Source organism: Petaurus breviceps, unplaced genomic scaffold (assembly GCF_028583685.1).
Source record: "Petaurus breviceps papuanus isolate PSGF00001 unplaced genomic scaffold, PetGlider_PUasm1.0 38, whole genome shotgun sequence".
In the NCBI taxonomy this organism is placed as follows: Eukaryota; Metazoa; Chordata; class Mammalia; order Diprotodontia; family Petauridae; genus Petaurus; species Petaurus breviceps.
Window position 1 is genome coordinate 71,504,626 of NW_027186304.1, and position 11,960 is coordinate 71,516,585.

The 11,960-nt window shown below is 36.9% G+C and overlaps 1 protein-coding gene across 7 annotated transcripts in view; it reads right to left on the reverse strand.

The window, feature by feature from the left end:
• Positions 1-11,960, reverse strand: part of ASPH (aspartate beta-hydroxylase) — a 523,279-nt gene that overhangs the window by 83,722 nt on the left and 427,597 nt on the right. For all 7 annotated transcript variants that reach the window (XM_069100008.1, XM_069100007.1, XM_069100009.1 and 4 more), the window contains 2 exons: positions 6,473-6,558; positions 2,415-2,501 (listed from right to left, as the gene is read on the reverse strand). In XM_069100008.1, the coding sequence (XP_068956109.1) occupies positions 2,415-2,501; positions 6,473-6,558 (173 nt within the window). The remainder of the gene's footprint in view (positions 1-2,414; positions 2,502-6,472; positions 6,559-11,960) is intronic.

Sequence of the window (11,960 nt, forward strand, 5' to 3'; positions counted from 1 at the left end):
TACAATGGAGGGGAAGAATAGGAAGGCAAAAGGGAATGGGTCAACCTTATTCCCATTGAATATGGCTTGAGGAGGGAATGAAATTCACATTAAATAGGCTATCTCACTCTCCAGGGGAGTAGGGGGGGAAGGGGATGAGAGGAGGGATGATGGAAGGGAGGGCAGCCTGGGGGGGGAGGGAAGTTGGAAGCACCCACTTTTGAAAAGGGACAGGATCAAAGCAGAGAATAGAACGAGTGGGAGGTGGGATAGGAGGGAGGGAAATATAGTCAGTCTTTTACAATGTATCTACTATGCTATTGTTTTGCATTAGGCACACATGTACAACCTATACTAAACTGTTTATCTTCCCCATAAGGGTGGATGACAAGGGAGGAAGGGAATGAATCTGGAATTCAAAGTTTTAAAATCAAATACTCAAATATATATATATATATATATATATATATATATATACACACACACACATATATATATACACATACATACTATTATTAATACTATTTTGCATGTAATTGGGAAATAAGATATACAGGCACTGGGGCATAGAGGTCCACTGGAAAAGTCGAAAGGGGTATGGGAAAAAATACGGGAGAGAGCAGATTGGAGGAGGGGATATCCTGTGGGACTGCTATTTTGGGGCGGTGGGTAAGGGAAAAACGGGGAAAAAATTTGTAACTCAAAATCTGGTGGAAATGAATGATGTAAATCAAAAGTTAATAAAGCATTTGAAAAAATAATAAGTTGCCCCTCTAGGTCAGTGGAGGGAACTTCCACACCAGCAGTTCCCTACAGTGAGGATCCTCATCACAGGTTCAAACCACTCTCAACTTCACTTCCCAAAAATCTGGATCACAACATGAGAATTTCATAACACAAAGGAGCAGAAACAATGGGTGACGTCTGGACCCCATCTACTCAAGTCTTCAATTGTTCAATGTTGTTGTTTTTGCTGTTGGGAAGTTTCAGTTATAGCCAACTCTTTGTGACCCCATTTGGGGTTTTCTTGGCAAAGATATTGGAGTTATTTGTCATTTCCTTTTCCAGCTCATTTTACTGATGAGGAAACTGAAGCAAACTGGGTGAAATGACTTGCCCAGGGTCACATAGTTAGTAAATGTCTAAGGCCAGATTTTATTTGTTACTTTGTTAATACTATTCATTTTCTCCTGTGCATGGTTTATGCTGCTCAACACCAAACAAAATTAAATAATTTATGGAGATATGTGTAGGTTATGATTTTAAATTTGTTCTCCACCACTACAGAAACAATTCAGCTTTTATCAACATAAACCCAGACTATCAAGGTTGAGAAGCACCATATGAAACCATAAGTCTCCCCTAATATTTTTTCTTTCTAAAATAGAATGAGAGAAATTATATTGACTTCTGGGTTCTGGCTCACTGTCATATTCATCTCAGAGCAAGTAAGTTTTAAAGTTCCATGCATAAAGATGTTATTAGGTATGCCAAAGCCAGAATATTTGTCAGGGAGAAAAAGTGCAGTGATATTTATTTGGGAAATTTTATTTGCTTTCGAGGCCAGGGTTCTTGAGAGGAAAAGACTGGGGAGATGTTTTAGCCAAGTTCACTGTTTCCATACTTCCTCACAGGGCTGGAGGTGATTAGTACCCCATCCAACAGTTCACCAGTGAATAAACTTAGCACAACAGCCCAGAAAAGATGCAGGACAGAGAAGCAGAAAAGGAAGTAGAGAGAAACATACCTGGGACAGAGTGGAATAATGAGTAGAGAACCTCCCACTCTCAAGATGAAAATATTGCATTTTATATAAGAAATATTTCCTAATGAAATATTCTCCCTCTTCTGGTTGACTGATGTTCTTTTTTTTAAAATATAAGATATATTTTAAATTTGTTTATTTATCTTTGGGTTTGTATTACCTTTATTACTAAATAAGATTTCTCCCTTTCCCAGAAATCCATATTGGAACAAAGAATAAAGACAGACAGAAGAGAGAGAGAGAAAACTGTGGGAGGGAAGGAGAGAGGTAGGGGGAGAGAGACAGACAGAGAGAGACAGAGACAGAGAGATTGGTATATCTAACCAACAAAGCTGACTGTCTTAAAGCCCCATGGATTCTTTGCTGAAAGCTATTGATTCAAAGCAGGTGGTCGGAAATTATCTGAGAAAAAAATTTTTCTTGGTGATTGAAGGATATGTGAGGAGGCGAAATGTGAGTAAATATAGTAATATGCAACATAGTTATAATAACAAGCCAGATGCAAGGCCAGCATTCCCTATTTGTGTTTGTGCACACTAGACACAAATTAGAAATGGCCTACTTAAAGAAATGGGAATATAGAAGAGAGGCAGAATTGAGAGAATATGTACATACGAAAAATGTGGAAGTCCGCCAAGTGAGGCCAACCGACAGAACAAGCCGCTGTTACCTGAGCTTTCCCGTATCGGGCTCGTGGACTCTGTGGGTACTTGTGCACTAGTTCTTCAAAGGCATTCATAGCATCCTCAATTTTTCCCTGATGGGGAAGAAGAATTTATTTTAAGTTTCATATGCAATACGGTAAAATGTTACCTTTTCGGAAAGAAGGAGCAGACTTGTGATTCCATTGATATATGGAAATCAAAACTCCTTTCAGGGATGCACTCACTAGAGGGATGCCTCAGGTTACCAAGAAATCAAGTGAATCTTTCATGTTGAAATGGCGACTACATGTTGGAAGAAGTACTTGAACCCAGCTCTTCATGGCTCTAAGGCCTGCCCTCTGTCCATGTTGACTTGAAAATTGTTGCTGTGGTTGTTGAGTCATTTTTCAGTCATGTCTGACTCCTCATAAGCCCATTCTGGGTTTTCTTGGCAAAGATATTGGAGTAGTTTGCCATTTCCTTCTCTAGTTTTTTTTTTTTTAAACAGATTAGGAAACTGAGACAAACAAGGTTAAGTCTTTTGCCCAGGGTCACATACCTAGTAAGTGTCTGCAGCCAGATTTGAACTCAGGTAGATGAGTCTTCCTGGCTCCAGGCCCAGTACTCTATCCAATGCAGCACCTAGCTGACCCATTATTGTATATTGTCTGATAGAGTTATTAAATATGCTTCTCAGAGGTCATGTATGTATGGAAAACCAGTGACCAAACTATGGTGTCTAGAGGACACAAGCAGGGAGTAGTGATATTATCATATGACCGTGGCACATACCCAAGTGATGTTATGAACATGTCCTAGTTTCCTTTTTTGAACAATTAAGCAAGGGAATTTTCCTTGGCTTTTTTAGCACCTATCTTTGTGTCCCTACATCCTCTCTTTACACACACAACATTATTCCTCTTACTGTGTCCCAACCAGTGGCAAATCTGATAAACAACAAAATTCTGGCTGGAAACAAGTCATGCTGGATATCATTAATTAACAATGTAGGTACCTGTTACCTAAAGTGAAATGTTAAAATGTGGAAAATAACATTTTATGATCACTAATAGATTTCACTCATGTTCTCGTTTACCACCTGGGCTGCCTGTTTATGTCGAGGAATTTTGCTGTGTAAGCAAATAATAAAAGAATCTGTGTTTTAGACAATATTCACATATCTCAGTATATCAGAGTTGGAAGCAACCACAGAGGACAACTAGTCCAACCCATGCTTGAACAGAAATCCTCTCTTCAATATCCCCAATGAGTGGTCATCTGCCCGCCCCTTGGAGCCCGCTAGTGACAGTGGAATTCACAGCCTGCCAACCCCACAGCAGCCTATAATTATTGGGAAACTTTCTTTTAAAAAGCGAAAATTTCTTTCTTTCAAGTTTCTACCCATCACCGATTCTGTCTCTGGTTGAAAAAGTATTTATATCCTACTTTATAACTATTCACATACCAGAAAGTGAGAAGTGCCTTCATAGTGCTGGAAATGTGGTTCTGCTTTATGAGCTCTAAATATATCTAAGAGTTTTATCTAGGAATTTAAACTTGGACATGAGAACATTAATAAAGACAGAAATTTTTTAAAAAGTCTATCACTTTTTTAAGAGGGAGATTTATTCCTAAAAAGTTGCTTTAAAACCATCGTCTTCATTTAGTGAACTAGTCTCCCAGCGATTTATTTTAATATTTCAAACATCTTCCCATGACAAATGTTTAGGGGTCCAAGGAGAAAAATACTGTTTATTGTTCAAATGTTTTGGTCTCTAAAATATAACAAGAATTTTCACAGAATCACCTTTCAAAAAGTATTGAGAGCCTACCGATTGTCTACTCATAGTGGGCAATACTAGCATGCTCCACCATCCTACAAATAAAATGTACCACCAGAAGCCATCCCACAAATAAATGACAGGCAGCAGCAGTTAAATAACACTGAGGTCAACTGGATATAAATACAGATTTTCCGAACTCAAGACCTTCCAGTACTTTAGGAGTTAATGTGACTGAAATAAATACATCCAAAGTCATGTTAGCTAGATGACACAACAGACAGAGCATTGGACCTGGAGTTATGAAGCCATGAGTTTAAGTCCTATCTCGGACAGTAAGATATCTAAAGTTGTGTGACCCTAGGTAAGTCATTTAAGCTGTTTGCCTCAGTTTCCTCATTTGGAAAATGGGGATAACAATAACAGCACACACCTCCCAGTCTAACTTTGAGGATTAAAAAGAGATAGTATTTGTAGAGTGCTTAGCACAGGACCTGGTATGCAGTAGGTTCTATATAAATGCTTATTCCCTTCTTCTCTTTCTTTTTTGTTGCTATTCAGTCATGTCTGACTCTTCATGACCCAATTTGAGGTTTTCTTGGAAAATATAATGAAGTGGCTTGCCAGTTCCTTCTCCAAAACATTTTATAGATGAAGAAACAGAGGCAAACAGGGTTAAGTGACTTACCCAGGGTCACACAGCTATTAAGTGTCTGAGGCTGGATTTGAACTCTGGAAGATGAGTTCAGGCTTGGTACTCTATCCACTGTGCCAACTAGCTATTCCAAAACAGGGTTTGTCCAGGATTTGAAACGGATACTTTCTTTACCTCCATTAAATCCAAACTATTGTCATTGCTGGTATTAGTAAAGGGGCACCATAATTACATAATCATAGCCATAACTTAAAAAAAATAAAGTGAATTGATTATGGCCAGACAAAATACTCAATTCTAAGACTTCTTGAAATATTTCTTTCACTTAGCTATTAATCTTTTTCCTTCCTCTTCCCTTTCATATTCTTCCAAGTTTAAAGTTAACCAGTGACATTGGGTTAATTTAAAGCAAGTAGGATCCAGTCACTTGGCTCTTTAGGATTATAGGGTACGTGAGAGTAATAAGTTGACTGGGAGAAGTTAATTGAAGGGCCCAATGTCCTCTCAGATTTTCATTTATTTTCACAAATAATTAATTGGTTATTTAAACATTCATACCTTCCATCAAAGTTAACTCTTTTGGACCACCATTTCATTTTTTTATATGAGTGCGTGGGAATCCAGTCTATATAATGACAAATATCAATTTTTAAAAATAATATTCTTAAAAACTTTCCTGACAAATTTAATCATGTCCTCTCTAACCAGATTCATACCACAGGATTAACACTGTACATAATAAATGTGATCAAATGTGAATAAAATTTTTAACCAAATTGCCACCCTACTGCAATATCCTTTGATATACCATTAATGAACATCTAAATCCCAAATCATAGAAATATAATCTGACTTGAGAACCCTGAGAACAAGCAGAAACATATTTTCCCCTAGTTCTTTATTTGAACCTTAATTGAGAATGAACTTTAGTTCACTGATTAACTAAACTACAGCTTACATGAATAAATATCATTTGTGCCTATGTTTGAAATTGTGTTGATATGAATAGAAAATACCATCTTTATTAACATCACTAAAGAAATTTAGTTAAACTGGTGATTCTGTCAATAATCTAAGATCACTGTTATTTCTGAGATAAGACATATAGGTATACTTAATTATTCCTACAGGAAAAGGCACTGCCTCAGTTTCCCCAACTGTAAAATGTAGATAATAAAAGGACCTATCTCCTAGGTAGGAAAGTTTCTCTAAAATGAGATTTTTGTAAATCACTTAGCACAGTTTCTGGCATATAGTAAACATTGAATAATGTTTCTTTTCTTCCTTACTTAACAGATGAATTAGACTCATAGAGGTATGTGATCCACCTATGGTATCAGAGCTAATTAGCAATAATTAAAAGCAAGATTTAAACCCATTTCTCCTGACTCCAAGCTCAGAATTTTTCCCACTACACTACATTTTCTCACAGCAATTTGATGCCTAGAGTGGAAATGTGAGATCTATGCAATCCTATAGTTAGTTAGGTGGAAAGTCTGGGGCTACAACTCAGGTCTCACAACCCTCAATCCAGGATTCTTTCTACCACACCACAGGAACTCATATATAACTTGATCATCATCATTGTCGTCAACAACAACAAGACAACAAAAATATATTTCTGAGCTAAACGAGAATGCAAACTTACCTTTTTGCGTAGTTTCTCTGCAGCATCAAGTTCAGATTTAATAGTTTTGTCAAATTTATTTAAAAGTTTGGGCTTCTTTTTCTTAGCTGGAAGAAGATGAAGGGAAAAGCATGTAGTAGTAAAGGGGCACCATAATTACATAATCATAGCCATTACTTAACTAAAGTAAAATTATTATGTCCAGACAAAATACTCAATTCTAAGACTTCTTGAACTATTTCTTTCACTTAGCAATTAATCTTTTCCCTTCCTCTTCCCTTTCATATAGTAGTTACTCAGGAAAGGCTTTATTTGGGGAGAGAAATCAGATAAAATTTTTAAGAGTTGGCCTAGGATAGTGGTTCTCAATCTGTGGTCTGTGAATGACATGTGCATGTGTTTCATTTCATTACTGTATTTCAATATAATTGGTTTCTTTGGTAATCCTATGAATTTTATTTTATGCACTTAAAAATATTCTGAGGAGACACAGGCCAGGAAGCAAAGGCTCAGTGTGCAGAGGCAGCCAGGGAGGAGGCCTGATCAAACAGGGGCAAGTCGTTCCACCAACCACAAGAGCCACTACCAGGCCCATCATCAAAGGGCTGGGAATGGAAGGAGCAAAGTAAAAACCAAATGCAGGGCCCCTGTCCAGAACAGGAAATACTCCTGGGACTACCACTCCATAGCCCAAAAATTTTTTTAAAAGCCTCTATCAGGACCTCCAAGGACAAAGATGGCAGAGTGAACCCCACCTGCTCCAACCCCACCCCCCATGAAAACATAGTAACAATTGCCCTCGGGCAAAACCCTCAATGGTAAAGGCTTGGGAACCCTAGAGGAAGGGCGTCGCTAGGGTCATGCTTCAAAATGGGTAGAAAGCAGACTATAAAGGCTCTGGAGTCATACTATTCTCAGAGGGAGGAAACAAACTCAGAGGGAGACAATGGAGACTCCACACCCACAGCTGAAACATCAACAGGGAACAGGTCCCAAGCACAGAAACTTCTCCTAGATGAGCTCAAAAGGAACTTTGAAAACCAAATGAGAGAGATAGAAGACAAAATGAATAATTCTTTTAAAATCAAAATTGCAGAATTAGAAAAACATTATAATGAAGAAAACAGCTCCTTAAAAAGAAAAGTGTATAATATAGAAAAGGAGCTCCAAAAACTAACCAAGGAAAATGATTCACTAAAAACTAGAATCTACCAAATTGAAACAAATAACTCTACGAGGAACCAAGAATTAGTCAAACAAAATAACAAGAATGAAAAATTAGAAAAAGAGGTAAAATGTCTCAATGGAAAAATAACTGACCTGGAAAACAGATCCAGGAGAGATAACCTGAAAATCATAAGCCTACCAGAAAATCATGATGAAAAAATGAACCTGGACAACATTCTCCAAGACCTAATTAAGGAAAACTGTCCTGAGATACCATAACCTGAGGGTAAAATAGAAATTGAGAGAATCCACTGGACACCTCCTGAAAGAGATCCCAAACTGAAAAGTCCTCGAAATGTTGTGGCCAAACTCCAGAACTATCAGGTAAAAGAGAAAATACTTCAAGTGGCCAGAAAGAAACAATTCAAATATTGAGGAACCACAGCGAGGATCGCACAGGATTTGGCAGCCTCTACACTGAAAGATCGGAGGCAGTGGAATACAATTTTCCACAAGGCAAAAGGTTACAACCAAGAATTACCTACCCAATGAGACTGAGCATATTCTTCCAGGCAAAGAGATGATCATTCAATGATATAACAGATTTCCAGACCTTTCTGATGAAAAAGCCACAGCTCAATGGAAAATTCAACCTCCAATTACAAGATGCAAGAGTGACACAGAAAGGTAAACAAGAAAAAAAAACACACGCACACACACACACTGTTATTTAATAAGAGCAAACTGTTTATAGACAAGTGGAGGGTATGAGTATTAATTACACAAAATGACGATTAAAAAAAAATCTTATTAAGGGCTACAAAGGGACTGCAATGGAAGAAGAGGAATGAATGAAGTGGCAAAGAATAAATTATGCCATACAAAGAGGCATAAAAACAATATAGCAGAGGAAAAGAAGGGAGAGAGATGAGTATTATATGAGCTTTTCCCTGACTGGTTCTGGTGCAAGGAAAGAATAACAACCAGTTAAGCATAGAACTCCATGGAGAAGACTCACAAAATGTATCATATTAGAGGGAAAGAGGGGAGAGAAAGGAGCTTCACATGAGATTTGTTCCTGTCACTCTCGGTGCAAAGAAGAAATAACATACTTCATTAAGTATAAAAATATCCTAGAGGCAGTAAGAGGGGGAAAGGACTATGAAAGGGGGGAAGTGGTTAGTAGGGAGAGAAGAAGTAAGGGGGAAGGGGAGGAAAAGGGAGGGGGGCTGATAAAGGAATACTGAGGGAGGTGGTGGTCAAAAGGAAAACTATTAAGGAGGGGAAGGGATAAGGGGAGAAAAATATAAGCATTAACAGGGGAGGGAATAGGATGGAGGAAAAGAAACAGATAATAATAATAACTGTAAATGTGAATGGAATAAACTCTCCCATAAAATGGAGGCAGACAGCAGAATGGATTAAAAATCATAATCCTACAATATGCTGTTTACAAGAAAAACATCTGAAATAGAGGGATACACACAGGGTAAAGGTAAAAGGCTGGAGTAAAATATATCATGCTTCAGCTAAAGTAAAAAAAGCAGGGGCAGCAATCCTTATCTCAGATAAAGCAAAAACAAAAATTGATCTAATTAAAAGAGATAAGGAAGGAAACTATATCCTGCTAAAAGGCACCATCGAGAATGAAGCAATGTCATTACTTAACATATATACACCAAGTAGTATAGCATCCAAATTCCTAGAGGAGAAGGTAAGGGAATTAGAGGAAGAAAGAGATAGCAAAACTATACTAGTGGGAGACCTTAATCTCCCCCTCTCTGAACTTGATAAATCCAACCTCAAAATAAACAAGAAAGAAATTAAAGAGGTGAATAGAATTTTAGAGAGGGTAGGTATGATACATCTCTGGAGAAAACTGAATGGGGATAAAAATGAATATGCCTTCTTCTCAATGGTACATGGCACATACACAAAATCTGACCATGTACTAGGACATAAAAACCTCAAAATTCAGTGCAGAAAGGCAGAAATAATACATGTATCATTCTCAGATCATGATGCAATAAAAATCATATGCAATAAAGGGCCATGGAAAGACAGACTAAAAAAGAATTGGAAACTAAATGACTTAATCCTAAAGAACGAGTGGGCCAAATAAGAAATCATAGTAACAATCAGTAACTTCATTCAAGAGAATGACAATAATGAGACAACATACCAAAATTTGTGGGATGCAGCAAAGGCAGTTCTTAGGGGAATTTTTATATCAATGAGTGTATACATGAATAAATTAGGTGTCAATGAATTGGGCATGCAATTGAAAAAGCTAGAAAAAAAAAACAAATTGAAAATCCCCAATTAAATACTAAATTAGAAAAACTGAAAACCAAAGGACAGATTAATAAAACTGAAATTAAGAAAGCTATTGAATTAATAAATAAAACTAAGAGCTGGTTTTATGAAAAAAAAAAACAACAAAATTGATAGACCCTTGGTCAATATGATAAAAAAAAAGGAAGAAGAAAACCAAATTATGAGTATCAAAAATGAAAAGGGTGAACCTACCACCAATGAAGAAGTAATTAAAACAATAATTAGGAATTATTTTGTCCAGTTGTATGCACATAAATTTCACAGTCTTACATAGGTTGTCCAAATTGGCTGAAGAGGGAGTAAATTACTTAAATAACCCCATCTCAGAAAAAGAAATTGAAAAAGTCATCAGTGAACTCCCTAGGAAAAAAATCTCCAGGGCCAGATGGATTTACTAGTGTATTCTATCAAATATTTAAAGAACAACTGATTCCAATACTCTACAAACTATTCAGGAAAATTAGTGAAGAAGGAGTCCTACCAAATTCTCTTTATGACACAAATATGGTACTGATACCTAAATCAGGGAGAGATAAAACAGAGAAGGAAAATCATAGACCAATCTCCCTCATGAATATAGATGCAAAAATTTTAAATAAAATATTAGCAAAAAGACTACAGCAACCTATCACAAGAATAATACATTTTTATTATTATATAAAACTAGCAAAAACCACATGATTATCTCAATAGATACAGAAAAGGCTTTTGACAAAATATAACATCCATTCCTATTAAAAACACTAGAAAGAATAGGAATAAATGGAGCCTTCCTTAAAATAATAGGTAGTATCTATTTAAAGCCATCAGCAAGCATTATATGTAATGGGGAGAAGCTAGAAGCATTTCCAATAAGATCAGAGGTGAAACAAAGATGTCCACTATCACCCCTCTTCTTCAATCTGTTAGCAGTAGCAATTAGAGAAGAAAAAGAAATCAAAGGATTCAAATTAGGCAAAGAAGAGACCAAGCTATCACTCTTTGCAGATGATATGATGATATACTTAGAGAATTAAGTAAAAAACTACTTGAGACAATAAATTAATTTGGCAAAGTTGCAGGATATAAAATAAACCCACATAAATCCTTGGTATTCCTGTATATTTCTAATGAAATTCAACAGCAAGAGATAGAAAGAGAAATCCCATTTAAAGGTACTGTAGACATTATAAAATATTTGGGCATCTACCTGCCAAAACAAACCCAAGACCTATATGAACACAACTATAAAACACTTTTCACACAAATAAAGTCAGATTTAACTAATTGGAAAGACATCAATTGCTCGTGGCTGGGTGTAATGTAATGTCAAGGAAAGGCAACTTCCCAAGGTTCAAAATACCAGCATAGGTGCTCTCCATTTTATTCAATGACAAATTAAGAATAGAGAAGGTCAAAACATGACATCATTCAAAATACAGCATTTACTAAGTGTGATTAAATAATCTCCAAGTACTACCCCACCCCAGGACCTTCCATTCATTCAATCAATTACAAAGTCCCTGTTCTAAATACTACTCCACCTCTAGGCTGTACCTTCATTTAGTCCACCACAAAACCCCTCTTCTCAAATGGAGATTAGTTTCCAAACATAAGTAAAGTACATTCATTTGTTCAACCATAAAACACAAAAAGGTCAATAGTTCCCCACCCCTGGATCACAATTGAATCTACCCCAGAGTTACATCAAGTTTAAGCACAGCACTTAATACCCAAATGGAGGTCTTTTCTTCATCTTGACACGAGGCAAGTTCTCAGCAATCTTAGTTCCTGGGGAGACAAGGCTTAGCAAGGCCACAAGATACATTGCCAGTCTCTTCATTAATTCATCCTCTGTCTGTAGAACAGTGCTAGAACCCCTGAAAACATTAGCAAAACCCTCTCCCAGGATTTCTGTAAACATACAACAAGAAAATCCTTCTTCAGGGCTTCTGAACCAACAGAAAGGTTCCCAGACCCCTGCAACAACAGCACTGTCCTTCACCAGTGGACAGTATTCACTCTC